The sequence below is a fragment of the Hevea brasiliensis genome, chromosome 10 (genome assembly GCF_030052815.1).
Source record: "Hevea brasiliensis isolate MT/VB/25A 57/8 chromosome 10, ASM3005281v1, whole genome shotgun sequence".
Lineage (NCBI taxonomy): Eukaryota > Viridiplantae > Streptophyta > Magnoliopsida > Malpighiales > Euphorbiaceae > Hevea > Hevea brasiliensis.
Window position 1 is genome coordinate 17,252,379 of NC_079502.1, and position 22,222 is coordinate 17,274,600.

The window sequence follows — 22,222 nt, forward strand, 5'->3', positions numbered from 1 at the left end:
AAATCAGTTCTTAATTTATTTTTTTGAAATTTGATATTCATTGACTGGTTGGGAATGCACGTTCAATAAGATGAGATTAAGCGACTCATAATATCATATCAATTATCATAATTAAAAAAAAAATTCCAAAAAATTAAGAAATTTGAAAACCCAAATCCCAGAAATTTGAAAACGCTGGTGCTAATGTCAAATTGAGTCTGGACTTTTTGCACTTACCTCCGCCAAGATTCAAACCTAATATAGTTACCCTTTAGATTTTCCTCATTGATCAGTTATCGGATTAAAGATTGTCAATCAACTTGTATTCACTTCCACTTTGCCCTTTAATTTGAGCCATTGACTTCCAAAACTTGGGTTGTTCATTTGTGGAAAATTAGGACAGTTTTCTGAAAAAAATTTTGAAGAATATTGAAAAACAAAGTTTCATATTCACGTGTGTCAGTTTTTTAAATAAAGAATTAAAAAATTAGTTTTTTAATTTTTAAAATTTAATTAAGATTGTTATTGTTATTATTATTATTATTATAAAAAGACAAAAATAAATGAGAAAATTTATTATTATTATTATTATTATTTTAAATTGAGTCTATTTAAATTTAAATAGAAAGTTGCGGATTAATTGAAAAAAAAAACATATAAAAATACATTTTATTTAGCTAAAATTTTAGAACAAAATTGAGTTTCTTCTGGTAAGCAAAATCATTCGATGATGCACGATAACATCCTGGGCTCTCTCAATTCAATCTTTTTTTCTTATTATTATAATTGGTTTCAGTAAGAACTCATTAAATTCAAAATTTTATAGTCCTAAAAATGACTCTTAACACTATGAAATTAAAGCCTCATTTTAAAAATATTGTCTAATCAGCAATCACTATCAAAGAGTTGCTAGTTTATAGTGGAAGTCATTGTTGGAAGACACTTAATTTAACACAAATAAGTTGGTATAAAAATATATACATGGGAGAACTTCTCCATTATCCCCATCAATTCTCACTTAAAAACCAAGTTTACATGTACAATAGAGAAAGTTGCAGCAACGGAAGCAGATAATACACTAGCATAAAATATATAAAGTCTAGAGGGCAGTCAGTCCACTCCACAAATTCATCATAGATATAGTTTATTTATTTTTATCTAAACTCAATCTACCATAAACTTAATATATAAGATATATGATAGGATTCACATATTAAATATATGAATCACATATATTTATATATTTAATTCATGATAAACTAGGCTTAGGCAAGAATTTCGTATATATATCATTCACTTTGACTTGAATGACAACTTTTCCATTATTAGTGCTTGAAAAAAGAGATCCCAAGCTCTCTAGAAAGCTATCAATTCCATTGTATGTCTTTGTCTTGGAGATAATTTTTCCTTGAAGTAGATAGTCCTCCATCTCCTTCAAAAAATCTTGAAAACGATTTAAATATGAACCCACCAAAAACCCTTCCATCCTCACATTTTTACCAACTAGATTCAAAAGATTTCTCACACCATCTCTTTCTTTCCATGTCTGCGACAAAATTTCAAGTTAATTATCTCAAAAGCAAATTTGCAAGATAAACATATAAAAACAAAATACTATATAACTAATGAGTTTTAATTCAATGATATTAGAAATAAAATTAATACTGAGTGATCCTATTAAGATAAAATTTGATGAATTTTATAAATATATATATAATTAATTAAGTCTAAACTAACATTATAAAAAAAAAAGTGATAGTGATGAATTATGAACCTTGTTATATTCAGATATCATTCCACAGAGAGGGATCCGACCACCAATATTGATGTGATTAAGGACAGCCTCCAGCATTTTACCACCAACATTGTCAAGGTAGACATCGATACCATTAGGGAAGTACCTGTAACGTTAGCATGTCTTATTCATCTAACTCCTTATTCTAATAATTTTTTTTAATCGAAAATAAATACCAGGAAAATATAAGCTCCTCAGTGAAATCATGAAATTTTATCGAGGTGTGCTAATCTTATAAGCCCACATACACAATTATTTACAATCAATATAAGATCCCAAAATATCAGTGCACTGATGGATGGGCTGGTTCTAAGTTTTTTGTCATGAACACACGCATATTGACTCACCTTTCTACATATATTTTGCTTTTTTTATTAAAAATATATGCACACACATAAATTCAAGGAAATAACACACTACTTAATAAAATTATGACAATTTCACTAAAATGCACTAATCCTTATAAGCCCATGCACACACCTCCCCAATATACTTTATTCTAATATATTCAGCTTTATTGTAAAATAAGCAGAAATTACTTGCTTAAAGCAGCATCATAATCTGTTTCCCTTTTGTAGTTGAAAGCGTCGTCGTATCCAAATGCTTCCTTTAAAAGCTTTACCTAAAAAAAAGACAACTTAATTACCAATAGGGTTATGAAAACATAACTCAAATATTCAAATTATATATATATGTCGAAGTAATATTATAAGTTTCACCAAAGACATTGCAGTTTTATGTGGAGAAACCTTCTAGCATTGTCCAATTCAGGCCTATCAGCCTCTGCAATTCCATTTATAAGATCCTTATAAAAGTTAATAGGTTCAAACCTCTGATGAACAAGTTAGTTGTCCCATCTCAAGTCAGTTTTGTTCCTGGGCAGCAGATTTCGGATAACATTGTTATCGCCCAAGAGGCTATCCACTCCTTGAAAAAGATATTACTTTTATAGTCTAAAGCTGATAAAAGTAAGTGTGAGCTTCATTTGATTTAAGGCTTAAAAATTAGATTAATGTTGTTTGATTCAGTCTTTATAGCTAAATAGAGAATTTAACGAACCAACCGAAATTATGTATATTTAATTTTTTTTTTAAACTTATTTTAACTAAAACATATGAATCTAACAGAACTATTTTGATTTTTGGTTCAATCAATTTGATTCAACCATTGATAAGATTCATTTCTCCTTAAAAAAAAAAAAATAGTCATTCAATTTTACTAAATTTCAAATCAAATAGACCAAATCAATTAAGTGCTCAACTCTATACAAAAAGCTTAACAATTAATTCCTTTTTTCTCTCTCTACCATATAATCTCCACACACCCGCATGCAAGGCCCGATATATTGAACATTGAAAATTTTTCTTTCTTATTTCAAGAGAGAAATTTTCTCTAAAATGAAACACATTTCTTCTTTGAGGCTTCAAGCCTTCCTCTTGCCAAGTAGCAGCTACCCCTGTTCCTATGGGGTAGGGTTGGCTCTCCATCCCTCCTTCTGGTTGTGGATTGCTCTCCTGTTTTGGAAGGTTGTAGATAGTTTTTGGTTTATGGTTCTTGGCAGATCACAACTTCAATAGATAGAAAGCCCTATCTTAATCTGCCTTCCTATTAGAAGCTTTAGGATTCTTGTTTCTCCACATAAGTGGTTCAGTTAAGATTATTTATGTCTTGTGTGGGGTTGGCTTGCTACATTGCGATGGGCATTTGTTTGTGTCAAAAGGATTGCATGCACTTCTTCCAACCATCCTCAGCTTCGGTGAAGAATGGATTGCTTGCTATGATGTTTTTCCTTTGGTTTATGTATGTTAGGTTTGATTTTTTGGAGTTGGTACCTCCAGGTGACGTTACTGGTGCCATTTGTAGGCACCCAGTCTGAAGCTCTAAAGGAGGTGTCTTCACTCGACAGGAGCTTGTTCTTGTTAGAATACAACTGTCATATTTGTATTAAGCTATCATTGACCCAATATTACGGGCCTCGATTTAGGCTTTAGTCTTAGCTTTATTTTTATTACCAACTTTCCTTTTTTTCTTAGCTCAATTATACTTATATATGTAGAACCCTCTAAATCTTGTAATACACATATTCATATATACAAAATTCTTTCTTTCACCATGGTATCAGAGCTTTGCTCTCTATATGAATTTTGTTTTAGCCATGAGATACTTTGTTTTCTTTGGAGCCCTTTGACTTGATGGATTTTTGTCTTGTTATTCCATCTCTAGTTCAATAGTCTTTATTCACAACACTCATTTCACCTTGGCCTTTTCTCATTTTGGCTTCATCTGGTCTATCACAATTTTTGTGTGTAGATAATTTTTTTTTTTTTTTTTTACATGGAGAAGTTTGATGTATCAAAACCTATTGGCACCATTTTAAATGGATCCAATTTATGTCCTTTGGTCCAATAAATGTCTAGCTTTCTCAAAGATAGAAAATTATGGCGTTATGTCACCGGTGATGTCACCAAACCCACTAAGATCGTAAATGAAGATGAATCCAACTATGTTGAACGTCTTGAGGAATGGTATTGTGAGAATCATCAAATTCTTACTTGGCTACACAACACCTGTGCTCCATCCATCAAACTCCAATTTGGGCGATTCGATACTGCCAAAGAAGTTTAGGACTTGTTGGTCAAGCGATACTCCACTTCAAATGCTATTCATCGATTTCAAATTTATGGTACCCTCAATCGTATGCATCAAAAACCAGGTTAGTCCATTAATAATTTTTCGTCTGAAATGACTGCTTTACGAGACCAATTGTCATTATTTGAACACTCTGGCATGACATTCGTGATGCTAAACTTTATGCTAAAGAAAGAGATGAATTTCAGGTTTATCAATTTACCTTGGCTTTAAATGATGAATTTGAGTCAGTCAGATCCTCTCTGTTACATAGGGATCCTTTTCCCAAACTTGAGATTGTGGTTACAGAATTATTATTTGAAGAAGCTCGTTTTGATGCCTTGAAATCTCAGCAGTCTATCATCACTACTGACATAGTGTTAGCTACTCCAGCATCTTCTCAATCACAAAATAAAGTGACTTACAGGTATTGTCTATTGCTGCTGCCTCTGAAAATTGGTCTTCTAGTGACACATCTACTTTAGATGAGCTTCTTAACCAGATAAACATTGATACTTTAAAACAAGCTCTAGCCCACTCTATCACTGGTGTTTCCACATCATTTGCATTATCAGTCACCCCAGGTACATCTTCTTCTTGGTTCTTTGACTCTACTTGTTGTAACCATATGATTATTAACTCTTATCTTTTCAAAACCAAAAATACCATATCTCATTCTCCTATTATTCATACTGCTGATAACTCATGTTTGCCTATTAGTCATATTGGTAATATTTCTACATCAACTTTGTCCTTACTAATACCTTTCTTGTTCTTAAACTTTCACTCAATCTTATTTCTGTTGGACAATTATGTGATCTTAGTCTTGATTTACATTTTTCTCGTTATGGTTGTTATGTGTAGGATCTGCAGACAGGACAGATCCTTGGGATTGGCCATAAAGTTAATAATTTGTTTGAATGGTTATCTCTTCACCTTCCTTCACAAACCACATCTATACCTATCTCTTTATCTCAATGTGCTGCCTCTGTATCTGTTGGTAGAGAAAGAAATAAAATAAAATATTGAGAGATGAGCAAAAGACTTGTAGTGCTGGATTTTTTAAATTTTTTTTTTTTAAAAAAAAACACAATATAGGACTTTAAATAATCTCAAAAGAGAAATAGAAAAAGCCAAAAAATAGGAACATAAACCCACAACCTGATTTAGTGCCAATATAATTGACCACTAATATGTTGACTAACAGATAAAAATCATTCTAAGACCCCCTAATAAAAAAAAAATAAAAAAAAAACACATACTCCAAAAAATCAGCCATTAACATTTTGAATCATTCTTTCAACACTCCCCCTTGATCCGAAATCACATACTCCCAACTGTGATTTGAAGAACTGATGCTTGGCCTGGGAAAGTGACTTTGTAGAAGCATCAGCTGTTTGCTCATTAGTACTACATAATTTCAGCACTATTTTACCATTAGTTACCAGCTTTCGAATGAAGTGATGATGCACATCAATATGCTTACTTCTGCCATGAAAAGTAGGATTTTTTGCCATTGCAATAGTGGACTGATTGTCACAGAATATTTCAGTAGCTTCCATTTGCTCAAGACTGAAATCATCAAGAAGTTTTCTGAGCCATAAAGCTTGTCGTGCTGTTGAAGTTACTGCTGCATACTCTGCTTCAGATGATGACAGAGCTACTGTTTTTTGCTTCTTTGAACTCCATGTTACTGCTCCAGAATCAAAGCTGAAAATGTTGCTGAAAGTGCTTTTCTGATCATCTAAACATCCTGCCCAGTCGCTGTCAGTGAAACCAATTAATTGAAATTTGGCACTTTACAATACCAAATACCATAATTCAGAGTTCCTGCAACATAACAAAGAATTCTTTGTGCTACTCCAAAGTGTTGTTTCGTAGGGCTATGCATAAATCTGGACACAACACTCACAGAGAAAGCAATGTCAGGTCTAGTGTGTGTCAAGTAGTTTAAACCACCAACTAAGCTTCTGAACAGCATTTGATTGGCTTTCTCGGTCCCATCTTCATGCTGCAGTTTTTCATTGATGTTCATTGGTGTGGCTGCATTTCATAATTTGCCATATTAAATTTCTTCAAAAGATCTGCAGCATATTTCTTTTGGCATATAAAAAATCCATAATCACTTTGCATGACCTCGAGTCCCAAAAAATACTATAGCATGCCCAAATCTGTCATCTCAAAATTTCTCAACATACAGCACTTAAAATCATCAATTAAGGACTTTGAAGAACCTATACAAATCATATCATGCACATAATGGCAAACCACCAAAAAATCTCCATCACCTTGCTTCTTCAAGTAAAGAGTGAGTTCATTTTCACTTTTAATGAATCCCTTATCTTGGAAAAATGAATTAATCTTGTATTCCAGGCCTGAGGAGCTTGTTTTAGCCCGTAGAGAGCTTTTCTTAACCTGTAGACTTTGTTTTCATTATCATTGATAACAAAGCTTGGAGGTTGTGAAACATACACTTCCTCTTCTAACTCACCATTCAAAAAAGTGGACTTCACATCAAATTGATACATTGGTAATTGCAACTGAGCAAGCAATGCCAAAATAATTCTCATAGTTTCAAAACAAGCAACAAGAGAAAAAATTTCTTCAAAATCTATGCCTTGTTATTGTGAGTATCCTTTCACCACAAGCTGAGCTTTATGCTTTTGGATGCTTCCATCAGCATTATACTTTGTTCGGAATATCCACTTGAGCCCTACAACATCTTTCCTTTTGGAATATCAACCAGCTTCCATGTTGAATTTCTTTCAATAGCTTACATCTCCTTTGTCAAAGCAATTTGCCAAGTAGGTTGTTCTGCAACTTCTTTAAAAGAAGTTGAGTCAATGACTAAAAAGGCAAAGTCACATGACTCATAAATTTCTCTAAGAGATCTGAATTTTCTTGGTGATGTTTCACTACTGTCGGTGGAGGGACTAGATACTAGAGAATTTGAACTAGTAGAATTTGCAGCGTTTTTATCACTAGGTGAGGAAGGAGCTGAACTTGTAGGTGATGAAGTGGCTGAACTTGCTGGTTGTTCTACTTCAAAATCTCCTAGCACTTGATTTTTTATGCCTTCCTTATCAGAAATCCGCTTCAAAACTACTTCTTCATTGAACACTGCATCCCTACTAAGTATCACTTTACCACTTATAGGATTATATAGACGATATGCTTTGGAATGAGGACTATAGCCAATGAAAATACATTTCTTAGATTTTTCATTAAGCTTAGAACAAAAATTAACCAAAGCATATGCTACACAACCGAAGACTTTTAAGTGGCTTACTCGAGGCTTCTTACCCATCCAAGCTTCATAAGGTGTTTGATTCAAAACTGCCTTTATTGGTGAGATGTTCAGGAGATATACTGCTGTTGTAACTGCTTCTCCCCAAAACTGGTCTAGAAATTCTTTTGCTTTCAATAAGCTTCTGGCCATTTCTACCACCGTTCAATTTTTCCACTTCGCAACACCATTTTGTTCTGGTGTGTATGGCGCTGTTAGTTCCTTGCAAATGCCATTTTCATCACAAAAAATAGCGAAATCATTAGATAAGAATTCACTGCCACGATCAGTTCGAAATGCTTTTATACTTCTCCCACTTTGCTTTTCCACCAATGCCTTAAATTTCCTGAAATTCTCAAAAGTTTTGGATTTGAATTTCAAGAAATAAACCCAGCTCATACGGCTGTAATCATCTGTAAACAACAAAAAATAGTGACTTCCACTAAGTGACTCTGTTTTCATAGGCCTACATAAATCACCATGCACAAGTTTAAGACAATCACAAGCCCTCCATAATTTTTCAAAGGAAATGACCTCCTATTCTGCTTTCCATAAACACATCCTTCACAAAAAATGAGTTCACCAATTTTTGGCAAGCCAACAACCATTTCTTTCTGACTCAGAAGTTTCAAACCATTCAAATGCAAATGCCCATAATGTAAATGCCACAAATTAGCCTCATTATCTCTCTTAACAACTAAGGCTTTACCCACTACATTTGAAACATCAAGAGGAAACATCCTATTTTGTGTCATATGGACAATTGCTATGGTCTGACCAGATTTTTTATCGTGAATAACACATGAATCACCATCAAATACAACAGAATATTCACTAGTCATCAATTGTCCAACACTCAATAAGTTATGAGCAAAACTAGGCACAAATTGTACATCTCACCTTGCATAGATTTAATGGCAATTATACCTTTCCCTTCAACTTTCATCTGCTTGTCATCTCCAAGTCGAACCTCACCCTTTTGTGACTCATCAAGCTCTTTGAATAATGATTTAGGTCCAGACATGTGGTTGGAGCATCCACTATCTAAAAACCATACATCTTTGCTGTTGGCATCATTTTGAATTGGTGAATGAGCCATGAACAACTTGCTCTCCTCTTCAATCTTCTCTATAAAATATGCTTGCTTTTGTTCTTCTATTTGTTTGGTCCAACAATTAGCTTCTTTGTGGCTCAGTTTGTTGCAATATCTGCATTGAATTGAGCTATTGCACTGTCGTGGCTCTCCAAATTGGCCTCTACATCTATTGCCACCATGACCTCATCCACGAAATCCATTTCTACCTCTACCACGAACTGCTGAGTTTTCTATTTTTCCCTTAGAAGACTCCCCCTTCACCTGAAAGGCCTTTTCCTCAGACTTTTCATGGGACCTACCAAGTCTAGCTTCATGTGCTAACAAAGAACTCATCATTTCATCAAAAGTATAAGTGGACAAGTCCTTAGTCTCTTCAATTGCAGCAATAACATAATCACATTTTGAGCTCAGACTCCTTAACACCTTACTCTCAACAATTTCATTACTTAAATTTTCACCATAAGACTTCATTTGATTGACAAACCCAGACACCCTAGATAAGAATTCTTACACAGATTCTTTTTCTTTCATAATTAGAGTCTCAAAATCACGATGAAGAGTTTGTAATTTTACAGTAATTACCTTCTTGTCACCCAAATATTCTTGCTTCAAAATCTCCCATGCCTGTTTGGAGGTAGAAGCTACTGAAATTCGAGGAAATATTTCATCCTCCAATGCTGATTGAATGAGCAGTAAGGCCTTTGTATCCTTCTTGCGATTTTCTCTCAACCGCTGGTAAGGTTTGGCAGATGCTGGATTCGGTTCTTCATACCGGTTCTCCACCAAGTCCAATAGCTTTTGAGACTTGAATAGTGTCTTCATTTTGAGACTCCAAAGATGATATTTTCACCTTTGAAGATTAGAATTAGGGGCTGTGCTGCTGAGCTAGTTCTGTTGCTTGCCATGGCTTCCTCTCAATTTTGAGTTTTCTTCACTGCTCTACTGGTTCGTGTCTCTTACCACTCAAATCCCCCCCCCCCCTTTTTTTTTCTTTTACTTTACTCTTTCCCGTGCTTGAGGAAAAGAGAGGACCAAAACCTGGTTACTTTTGGGGCTTTCTTTCTTTTGCTTTTTTTTTTGTTTTTTTTTGGCTCTGATACCATAACTGTTGGTAGAGAAAGAAATAAAATAAAATATTGAGAGATGAGCAAAAGGCTTGTAGTGCTAGATTTTTTTTTTATTTTTTCTGTTTTTTAAAAAAACACAGTACAAGACTTTAAATAATCTCAAAAGAGCAACAGAAAAAGCCAAAAAATAAGAAGATAAACCCATGAGCTGATTTAGTGCCACATAAAACTGACCACTAACATGTTGACTAACAGATAAAAATCATTCTAAGACCCCTAACAAAAAAAAAAAGAAGCACTTGCTCTGAAAAATCAGCCATCAACATTTTGAATAATTCTTTCAACAGTATCTTCTTCTACTTAGCATTCTCGACTTGGGCATGTTTCTTCTTCTAGACTAAAATCTTTATGTTCTAGTGGTCTTTTAGGAAATATTAAGTATGAGAATTTTGATTATTCTTCATGTGAACTTGGGAAGCATCATGCTTTACCCTTTAATAATAGTGATTCTATTTCCTCTTCAACCTTTGATCTTATGCATACTGATATCTAGGGTCCATCTCCAGTTGCCACCATGGATGTTGCCACCTACTTTATGATATTTATGGATGATTACCTTAGATTTACTTGGATTTACTTTATGAAAAATCATTCTCAATTGTCTCAAATTTATTCGAATTTTACTACTCATGTTCAAACTCAATTCTCTTATACCATTAAAACTCTTCGAACAGATAATGACATGGAATATAAAGATGTTGGCTTTTTTAATCTTCTCTCTCAATATGGCACTATTGTTCATCGATCTTGTCTAGGTACCTCTTAATAAAATGGTCGGGTAGAATGTAAACACAAACACATTCTTGCCATTGTACGCACTTTTTTAATTTCTTCCTTTTGTCCTTAATGTTTTTAAGGAGAAGCTGCTCTTACAACTGTCTACACCATCAACCGAATTCCTTCTATAACAATTGGCAATCAAATACCTTATGAACGTTTGTATGGTATCTCTCCTAATTAAAGTCTTCTTTGTGTTTTTGGGTGTGTTTGTTTTGTTTTTCTTTAGCCACATGAACTCTCAAATTAGAATCTCGTGCACCGTTATGTTGTTTTTTTGGGTTATGGCATTGAGCATAAAGGTTATTGATGTTGGGATCCTATCTCTAAATGTCTTTGTATCTCTCATCATGTTACCTTTTGGAAACATAAAATGTTTTCCACATTGTTAGAGTTTTAATGTCCAGATATTTCCCCTTTCTTCACTAATCTGCCTGTGAAGTTATTTCCTAATACATCTTCTCCTCTTAATGACGATGTGGCTCCTTCCCCTAACATCTTTAATGCGGGACAAATAGATGATCAACCTATGATAACGTCTGAGAGATCTAGTATGTCTGTAGATTCTGTCTCCCCACCCACTATTTCTACTCCTTCTGATGTTGTACCTTTTAGAGTACGTCGCCCACCATCTTATCTTTATGATTATCACTGCTATTCTGCTATAGTTTCTTTACATGTACCTTCTTTTTGTAAGGAAGCCAGTACTAATCCTCTTTGGCAACAAGCAATGTAAGAAGAATTTCAGGCCTTTACAAAGATTCCACTTGGAACTTAGTTGATTTACCACCTGGTAAAACTGCTATAGGATGCAAATGGATTTATAAAATCTAAACCTGAGCAGATGGTTCAGTAGAACAATACAAAGCTTGATTAATAGCAAAAGGCTTCACTCACAAGTATGGTATTGACTACAAAGAGACTTTTGCTCCGGTAGCTTGTCTCACATCTGTTCGTAGCCTTATAGTTATTGCAGCTATGCGTAAATGGCACTCTTTCAGATGGACATGAAAAACTCCTTTCTCAATAGGGATCTTTCTGAGGAAGTTTACATGTAACCTCCATCTGGTTATGATCATCCACCTGGTAAAATTTGCCATCTTCAAAAGGCTTTATATGGACTTAAACAAGCATCTAGAGAATGGTTTGCAAAATTTAGCTCCACAATTAGCAAATTGGGTTTCTCTTCTAACTCTTTTAATAGTGCTATTTTTATTTGCAAGACTAATAAGGGATATACACTCTTGTTGTTATATGTGGATGATATGATTATCATAGGTAATGATTTGCAGGGTATTAAAGAGGTGAAAAACTTTCTTGGTACTCGGTTTGAAATGAAAGACCTTGGCCGTTTAAGTTATTTTCTTAGGTTAGAAGTCTCTTCTAATAGTATAAGTTACTATTTGTCTCAAGCCAAATATGCCACTGATCTTCTATATTGAGCAGGTTTAACAGATAATAAGACTACTAATACTCCACTTGAGACAAATGTGAAACTTTCTCTTACAGATGGAACAAGTTTGGAGGATCCAACCCTCTACAGGCAGTTAATTAGGAGTCTTATCTATCTCACTGCCACTCGACCAGACATAGCATATGTAGTTCATATTGTTAGCTAATTCATGGCTGCTCCTCGCAGTTCTCACTTTACTGCTATTTTTCATATCCTTCGATACATCAAAGGTACATTATTCCATAGTCTTCTTTTTCTACTCAATCATCACTTGAATTAAAAGCATATTATGATGCTGACTAGGTTGGAGATCCTACCAATAGAAGATCTGTAACACTACTATATGCATAGCCTGGTATATTTCACTGTTCCGGTGACCGGTGTCGATCCGGACAATTAAGGGGATTAGAACCACATTTAAGACACCTAGAAAAGCCCTGGATGAAACTAAATAGTGATTACCAGATATTTAAGTATAAATAAGAAAAATAGAACATAAAAGGTTAAATGAGCCGGGAGTCACAGCGATGGGTGACCTTCTCAGGAAGTGACTGCGAAGGCCATCGTAACCCTAATTCTGAACCGAAAAATGTGATGTCGCGGTCCTAAGGACTATTACGAACCTAGTGGAAAAGAGAAAATCACAATAAAGAACTGATAAACAAGTCAAATAATTAGGTTAGGGATCCGAAAGAAATATTGAATTACTTGCAAATCGGATCAGACCGGTGAGGGGCAATTTGATCAATTCACCCCTAGAGGTGACTCCTGACCTAACTGTCCTATAAAATCGGAGAAATGAAAATTTCAGAATATAGAATTAAATTAAAGAAATATGAAAAAATAAAAGAAAAAGAAAAAGAAATGAAAATAGATTTATTACATCACTTTGATGACATCATCTATGATGTCAAATTTTAATTTAATTAACCTAATTTTTGACCAAGTCAATTTTAACTTATTTTAACATAAAAATAAAAAAAAATAAAAGAAATTTCACTCATCTTCTCTCCCAACCAGCCGGCCAACTTTCTCACTCTCTCCCTCCATGCATTTCCTCCATTAAAGCTTGATCTCAAGCTTGATTCTTATGCACTTAACCCTCATTTCCCCCAAAATTCTCCATAAAACCTTGTTATCTCAACTTGAGAAGGAATTTGAAGAAGGAAAGAAAGGAGAAAAGTGAAGGAAATTGAGAATTCCAAAGAAGATGTTAGAAATTTAAATTGAAATTTTTAGTTTGATTTATGTGTATATGGTTCCATACACTTAGAATTCAAGTGAAAATGCAAACAAAACTATCATAGGGGACTAAAGGGAAATTTCGGCTAACAATAGAGGGAAATGGAATTATATGAATTTGATGGAATTGTATGAATTTGATGGAATTAAAGTGTTAATTTAGTTGAATTAAGCATGTAAACAAGATCTATGCACTTTAATTTCATTAGATTACACAATTGAGGAAGTAGGGTTTTTAAGCTTCTTGAAATTGGGAGAAAAATTGTAGGAAATAGTCAATTGATGCAAATGACCTTAATTGAGGTTAGAAATGGTCAATGGGGACCATTTTTTATGTGTTGGAATTGGTAGAATTGAATTGCAATTCGGATTGGTTAGGGGTCCTAATCTGGCAGCTTGACCTGGGTCCCTTTCAGGGACCAAAACTAAAATTTTACCAACCTAATTAGTGTGAGGCCAATTGAGAATGAAAATAGACATATAATGACACATTTTTTGTGTAGAAACTATGCCCAAAAAATGACATTAACATAGTGAACAATTAGGTCAAATCCAGGTAATATGCACTGCCACTGTACAAAAATAACCAAATAAACAGTGTTTATTCATTTGGCCATAACTTAGGCTAGACAGGTCCAAATGAACTGATTTTTGTGGCATTGGAAAGTTATGACATAGCACTACAACTTTCATGAAGAACACCAACCCAAATTCTACCCATAACCAAGCCATTTTGCCATCCCAATTTAGTTGTCCAAAACTGCCAGAACATAAACAAGCCCAGAATTCTAGGTTAAAAACCAATCCGGCCAGCCTTATTCAAATGACTATATCTTAGGCTAAAAAACTCCAAATGGAGTGATTCAAAAAGAGAATTAAAGATAAAACAATAAGGAACAACTTTGATGAAGGACACTTAGCCAAATTCTCACAGTAAATAGGCCAATGGAACAATGTAAAATATGGCACAAAACCTGAAAATTTGAAATTGTCATTAGGAGACCTAAAAATTGAAGGGGCAACCAAAACCAACAAATTAGGCACCCAAAATGTGGTATGTGGGTGTAATTGGAATTTACGTACCTATTAAGCATGAGAAAGTTAACATTTTAACTTGAATAGTGCCATAAATAATAACCCCGAAATGCAAATTTTTAAGAACATGATTTTAAGCATATTAAGATTAGAATTAAGTAGACATGAATTTATTTATTATTGGATTTATTATAAGTTGTGATACTGAAACACTACAAATTATGTGTTTCAGTTGAAAAGAATACAGAAAAAGAACCTGAATCACCGAGTCAAGGCCTAGAGGCAACTCGCACGAGGTTTGTACATAACATAGAATTTTTCTATAAATTTTCTTGGGCAAATTGTTTTGAATGAATAAATTGTAACTTATTTGCATTGGAAATTATGATTTAATGGAACAATATGCTTTTAACTTAAATTGTTGGAAAATTTAGTGGTATGTGATGAATTACAAATAAATGTTTAGAAATTTGTTAAGATAGTTTTGAAACCACATTGTCATAACCATATATTTGAATGCCTCACTAACATTACTAGTGGGAGGAAATTGTTTTGTATTCCCTTTCTGGCTGAAGTGTTGATGTGTGTGCCAGTAGAGGAAGAAATTTGAATGGGTACCCATAGTTTGAGCTAGCTAGCCTTGGTATGCCTCATAAGCCTCTGGCTATTGAGATGAACACTATATTGATGGCATGATATGACTGTGTGTTTTTATAAAGTTTGTTTTGTGACTTCTGAAATGAAAATGCTTTGATTAAAATTTAAAATTGTGTTTTGCATCTATTTACTGATTTCATCATTATAATTGGATATTTGTGATTTAATTATGCATAAAGGAGTATTTTTAGTATGTTGTGTACCACTGAGTCATTGTACTTAGCTATGGCTTTTTATTGCTGTCACAGGTAGAAAGACTAGTAAAGCAGCTAAGTGAGCTGATGATGATCATAGTACTACCTTGGATCTTTTGTCGGGTATTACATTATACCCTCATTGTATATCTTTATTTTGATGTAAATGATTGTATGTACATTGTAAATTGGTCTTGAGCAGTTTGTACAGGAACTGTAATAATATTATTTTTGAATTTTCTGCTGTAAATCTATACTGATGAATATAAATTAATTTTTCTTTAATGGAATGTGAATGAAATTATTTAGCATTATTTTTGAAGATATTTGAGTTGAAAATTGACTTGAATTATGGAGTTTGAGAAAAATTGTGATGAATTGAGCTATGATAGTGGTTGATTTTGATGAAGTGAAATATTTGAAAGTGTTTTCTACAAGTTAAATTTTTTTTTGTTTTCTCAAATACAGTTGGCACTCTGCCAAAATTTTTATAAGATTTGCGAAAAAATAGAAATTGTCAAAAATTTTACATAGCTTTTAAACTTCAATTAAATGTTTTTAATACTTGCTAAAAGTGCTCACCACTTTCAAAAAGTAAGAAAATTGTTTAAAAATCCCTTGTAGTATATTTAATGGGTTATCGGTAGATGGAGTCGGTAATTCGTTAGGTATATTACGGGATCATGTTATGCCTTACAGAGGGGTAAGATGTGACAAGATCTACAACTAAATATTGTTTCTTTCTAGGAGATTCTCTTATCTCTTGGCATAGTAAGAAGCAAATAGTAGTTTCTCGATCTAGTATGGAAGCAGAGTACATGGCACTAACTAACACTACTTCTGAACTTCTCTGGTTAAGATGGTTATTACAGGATATGGGTGTCTCTCAATCTAATGCCACTATAAACATCTATTGTGACAACCAAAGTGCCATCCAGATTGCCCACAATGAGGTTTTTCATGAATGAACCAAACACATTGAGATTGATTGCCATTTTGTTCGTTATCACCTTGTAAGCGGCAAGCTTTGTCACATTTCGATTCCTTTTGCTGATCAGACGACAAATATCTTCACCAAAGCTCATCCACCTAGGAGATTTCATGACTTATCTTACAAATCAAGTTAGCAAATACTTTACCTACTTGAGTTTGAGGAGGGATGCTAGAATACAATTGTCATATTTATATTAAGCTGTCATTGACCCAATATTACGGGCCTCGATATAGGCTTTAGTCTAGACTTTATTTTTGTTACTAATATTTTTTCTTTTCTTAGCTCAATTATACTTGTATATATAGAAACCTCTAAATCTTGTAATACACAGATTCATATATACAAAATTCTTTCTTTCATCAATTCTTCTGATTTGCCATTAATTTGGTTCTAGAGCTACACTTTGTTTCTACACTCGGTTCTTGACTTCCCTAGCCTTTGAGCTTCTTGAGATCTCTGGTAGTACCGTTGGTCTAGTGCTCCATCTTAGCTACTTCTGATGTTGTTTTCTCGAGTTGAGTTTTTAGGTATTAGGATTTTTGTAAGGGAGCTGGGCTTTAGGTGGTTTAGAGTTTTGGATCCATGTTTTAAATCTATGTGCTTGCATTTATTTTTTCTCTATAACGGGCGCAAGCCATTTTTTATTAATAAAATTCCCTATCTATTAGCAGAAAAAAAAAAAGAAGAAAAATTTATAAATATACTAAATTTATCACGTGGTTTGTAGATTAAATCAACTAAATCATTTATGTTAATATGATTATAGATAAATACGTAATTAATTAAATTTTTAATTATTTTTTTATGTTTATATAATCATGCATCATTATATTATTTAATAATTAATTATCATGGATGATCCAAAAATGCATACTTGAAACCTTCAAAGTAAATCCCAAGGATAGCCACATTCCCACATGATCATGCAACCTATATGTCCAGTCACAAAACAACATCAATTATATATCTTCCTCTCTCCACATTCACGTGATCATGCCTCTAGTGCTTCTTGATGTAATCTCTATTATGGTTTTATTCTAAAAAAGAAACTCAGGTCACAATTAATTAATATTTAAAGATAAAAAAAAAGACATAATTTATGATTTTAAAAGTCATTTAAATAATATGACTAACACTACTTAAATAAAATACAAGATCATTTCTTACTAAACTAAAATTAATAAATTACAAATGAATTTAAAAAAAAATTATGCACATAACATAGCTCACAAAAAGTAAATAACTTATTCCAATAAGAAATTATAATAAAAAAATAGTAAATATAGTTTAATAATATTTATTAATACATATTATATAAATTATTTGCTTATAGTACCTTAAACAATCATACAGATCTCTACGTATATATAAGTAGGAAGGTATTTCTAAGAGTCTGAGACGTGGCATTCTTTTTTATAGTGACATTGCCACCTGACTAATACATGATATTCTCCTTATCTTTAGGCTTGAGTTATTTAGATTAGGGATATAATCTATATCTTGTATCTGGATCCTAAACCTTATACTCATTTTACTCTTTAATAAATTTACCCTATTAATATTATAATAAATGAATTTACCCTATTAATACTATAATGAAATCTTTATTAATAAATTTAAGAGGTAAAAGTAAAATTTTAAATAATTAATAAAAATTCAAAATATTATATTATTTTTATATATTAAAATTAAAAATATATACATATAAATTAAAATTATTAATAGCTATGCACAACAGCACAAGCAATTCCCTAATATCTTTATGTATTCAAATATTTAATTAATATATTATGTAATCAGTCAATCTAAATAATCATTAACATATAACATTAAGAACCCAAATCAAAATAAAAGTGATTAAAAAATTAATTTGATTAACTAAATTGATCAATACTAACTCGAATATCCAAAATTTTTAATTTCATTCATCAATTTGGATTTGATTTTTCGTTATTTTTTTTCTCAACTATACATTCTACACAACCTCACTCGTGGTCCAAACGACAAAGGCTCCCAGATATGTGGAAAAGCTGACAATTTTTAGGTCGTTTTCATGTTTCGAGGATCACCAAAACTTGTTGGCTCAAGACCAATACAAAAAGGCATAGAACCGAGCCCAAAGGGTCAATTTTTTGATTCCCTCTCTTCACGAATCTTGCCATTTTTTTCTTACCAACGTACGATGTTTCAAAATCACATGGCACTATGTTTGTTTGTTTTTTTTTTTTTTTACTTATTTTTTATTTTTTATGTTCATTTATTTTTGGAAAAGATTATGTTTAGTTTTGACTTTACTAAGATCTCCAAGAAAAAAAAAATATTAATTTTAAAATTAAATATATATTAAAAGGCTTAATGATTAAGAAATTAAACTTTTTTAAATTTTTACAATTATAAATAATTCTTTTATTTTTAATAATTTTATATTTTTTTTTTAGCCTGAGATCAAAATTAGACGAATTAACGGTCAAAATTGGACTGATGAACAATTAAAATAATGTCATTTGCACATAATTTAGAATAAATTTTAATTTTAAATAAAAAAACAATTTTTAAAATTAGATTAAAATTATTAAAAATAAAATAATTATTTATAATCTTAAAAAGTTAAAAGGCAAGTTTTTTAATTATTAAATAATTAAAATAAAATCCGGATTTTTATTTTAATCAATGCAAAAATCAATTAACAACCACCAACCCCATGTTGAAATTATCATGAATGTGAAGAAGAAAAGTAGGTGAGAATTTACCTTATCATCAGATCCTGTGCTGCCAATAACCCGGCAACCCCTGAGCTTGGCCAACTGACCGGCAAACATACCAACGCCTCCTGCGGCTGCTGAGACAAACACATTCAAACCTGGCTTTGCCTCTCCTAACACCACTATCCCCACCCATGCTGCAAATCCAGGTGCCCCTGTAACATATATAGATTCACCAACGAACTTCAGTTCAGTGGTAATAAACTCGTCTTCAGATCAGTAAAGTCTCGAATTCAAACCTCAATCAAAGCTAAAAACATAAAGTTATTCACCTAAAGCATTGAGGTAATCAGGGATTGCTATTCCTGCTGTAACATCAATCTTTCTTATTAAGGAATCTGATGGCATCACACAGTACTCAGCAATTGGAAAATAAGGATTCAGCACTATATCCCCTTCACTGTATCTGCTGTCCTTTGACTTTATTACCCTTCCAACCCCAAATGCCACCAACACCTGCATTAGCATACATTTCAAAGCACTCTTACAACATACAGATCAATCAAGCACGAGAAAATTTGAATAGAAAGGCAGATGAAAAGGCAGATTTAGATGCTAACCTCGTCGATTTTGAACTGGGGCATGTAAAGTCCGTCCTGGTGGCCTGTCATTCTAGAACGTAGATAAGGATCAACGGAGATCCACAGCAACTCAACAGCCACGTGACCATCTGGAATTGAATCATCTGCTAGTGATATGGTTACAGTCCGGAGTTTGAGGTGATCGGAGCTTGGAACACCTTGAGGTGCATAGGCTGCCATGTACCATTCCTTTCCCTCTATTACTGTTGCCTTCTCAGTGCCATCTCCGGCCATGGTCGATTGTTCTGTGAGTATTGCTCGACAAACTTTTTTGTAAAATCTGTTGCTGATGCTTTCTCCACTCTGCCTTTTAAAATACATTGTTTGTCTGTCTTTATTTTTAAATCATTTTCGCTGTACGTTTGACAAATTGTGAAACACCATAACCACTTTTTTTTTTTTAGATTTTGATTAATGCGATAGGATAAATTCCTATTTTATCCCTAATTTATGTTAAAATAAGTATTTCGAGTCCTCAAATTTTCAAAGCTACCTTTATTAGTTTTTATTTATTTTTTTAATTTTCATCCAATTTTCTGTCAATTTCTATTAAAGCCTTGTTTAATTGGGATAAATATATCAAAGAAGCAGAACTTCTTAAAAGTGTAAAAAAAAAAAAAGTCTTATTTTGTTTTTATTATCAAATTTATAGTTATTAAATTTGAATCAAATTGATCGGTCAGACCCCTAAATCAGCCTTCAAATTAATTTGAATTTGTAATTGAATCAGATAAGAAAGTGATTCGATATGACCCTATTGATTTGGTAGTTAAACTAATAAACTAATGTGATATGATTGACTTAGCTGATTCAATTAATTAATAAAATCAATATTTTGTTTTTAGTGTTAAAAGAAAAATTAAACTCAAAATCTTATAAAAAAATCTTTAAATTTGAAATTAATTGAACTAGCATATAATATATTTTACAAAGTAATTTATTTATTTATTTTTTTAATATATACTTAATATTTCATAAATATTAAGAAAATAATTAAACATTTATAGAAATTTTTTTTATGTGTTATATTACTTGAATACTTTTAAATAAAATTTATGTAAATATAACTCAATAAATGTGGTTGAATTATTAACCCACTTATTAAATTACTGACTCATCAATCTATACCCTTTGTCAGATCAACCTCTAAATCAGATTTAATAACATTAATCGAATCAACTTGTACTTTAATTTAATTTGACATTATAAGCATTATTGTATTTCTACCGTTTAAAAGTCAAGAAGTACAGTGGAACATTTAGAACCAAATATGATGATAAATTTCAAACAGAAATGGCAATGCAAAACCAAAGATCTATGTACAGAAATAGGAGCACCAAACATGGCTAGCTTCAATAATCATTGACCAATGGAAATATTATCTTTTGATTGCTGTGTTTGAATGGTCTGAAGAGACACAACTCCCCCTTTAATCCCTTCTATCGTAATATGCCTCATCATTTTTGCTGCCAATGGAACCCCAGCACACTTTTGTATGACTTCGCTTTTCAGTTCTTCCTCATTTCGTGTGTGGAATGGTTTCGCTTCCTCTTCAACTTTGTCTCTGAATATGTCCCAGCAAAGGTAATTGTTTGAAAGAGGCAGAAGGCGATCTATATTCTTCTCCCCCGCAATCATGGTCACGACTTCCTCATTCTTACTTGTGACAATGGCAGTTCCACCATAGCCCTTAGGCATCCCATAAGCAAGGTGTTCCTCTGGCTTAACATGGAATTAGGAATCTTGCAGAATGGGAAATGGGATTGGGAAGAGGATGTTGGATTGGGATAGTGGAGAGGGTGGGGAAGGGAGAAGGAGATAGAGAGTAGGAATGGCAACGGGTTGGGTTTTTGCGAATATTCGATCCAACCAAACCCTAATGAGACGTGTTTGGGTATTATATAATTGGGTTTATAATATATTCAGGTTTGAAAAATAATACCCGTAACGGGTTCGGGTCGAATTCGGGTTTTGCATATTGGGTATCCGTTACTCGAACCCGTTTATGTAAATACTTAATTAAATATAAAATATATATTTTTTATAATAATATTTATAAATTTTTATATATTTTATTTTATATAAAATAGAATTTAAATATTCTATGAAATTATTAAATTTTTAGAATATAAATTATTAATAAAATAATTTTTTATGCAAAATATTAATTAAAATATATAAAATTAAACGGGTTTCGATTTTTCTCGGGTAATAATAATTGGATTTGGGATGGGTTTGGATAATTGAGAATAAATTTTAATTAGGTTTGGGATTGATTCGGGTTTTGATAATGTTAATCGAGTTCGGGTTCGGATTTGGGTAGGGTGATTTTCGAAGGTACTCTACCTGTTTTCATCCCTAATAGAGAGAGTAGATATGAGGAGGACAGAAGAAGAACAAGAAGGAGAAAGAAAGCATCTCATTAAAGGTATTTGAGTCTTTTTCTCTATTTAATTAATATAAAATTAACTGAAAATTAAATGGAGTAATTATGTAATTTTTTGTGTTTAGGCTCATAATTAATTAAATTATTTTTTTACAAAATTAATTTAATTAATTTTATTGCATTAATTTAATTATGAGGCGTAATTAATTATTTACTAGGTATTTTTTGTG

General features: G+C 32.5%; 1 protein-coding gene across 2 annotated transcripts; it reads right to left on the reverse strand.

Annotated features, from left to right (window-relative positions):
- Positions 1-908: 908 nt before the first annotated feature.
- LOC110636423 (2-alkenal reductase (NADP(+)-dependent)) lies at positions 909-20,012 on the reverse strand. 2 transcript variants are annotated; one of them, XM_021786127.2, is made up of 6 exons: positions 19,586-20,012; positions 19,298-19,508; positions 19,014-19,180; positions 2,314-2,396; positions 1,754-1,880; positions 909-1,525 (listed from the first exon to the last, which is right to left on the reverse strand). In XM_021786127.2, exons 1-6 carry the CDS (start codon positions 19,925-19,927, stop codon positions 1,229-1,231), a joined length of 1,227 nt encoding a protein of 408 aa, XP_021641819.2. In that variant the 5' UTR covers positions 19,928-20,012; the 3' UTR covers positions 909-1,228. The 2 variants fall into 2 exon arrangements, with proteins under 2 accessions (XP_021641819.2, XP_021641820.2); XM_021786128.2 differs by having other exon boundaries at positions 19,298-19,481; positions 19,586-20,011.
- Between the last annotated feature and the right edge of the window lie 2,210 nt (positions 20,013-22,222).

What these genes read in the sequence shown, in the direction of transcription:
- LOC110636423 (XM_021786127.2), bottom strand. Translation starts at nt 19,927, where the DNA reads ATGTATTTTAAAAGGCAGAGTGGAGAAAGCATCAGCAACAGATTTTAC. An exon ending in GCACAGGATCTGATGATAAG is followed by an intron (nt 2,397 to 19,013) that starts GTAAATTCTCAC and finishes TCTTTTTTTTAG; the next exon opens with GTAAAGCTTTTAAAGGAAGC. An exon ending in TATGATGCTGCTTTAAGCAA is followed by an intron (nt 1,881 to 2,313) that starts GTAATTTCTGCT and finishes CTAACGTTACAG; the next exon opens with GTACTTCCCTAATGGTATCG.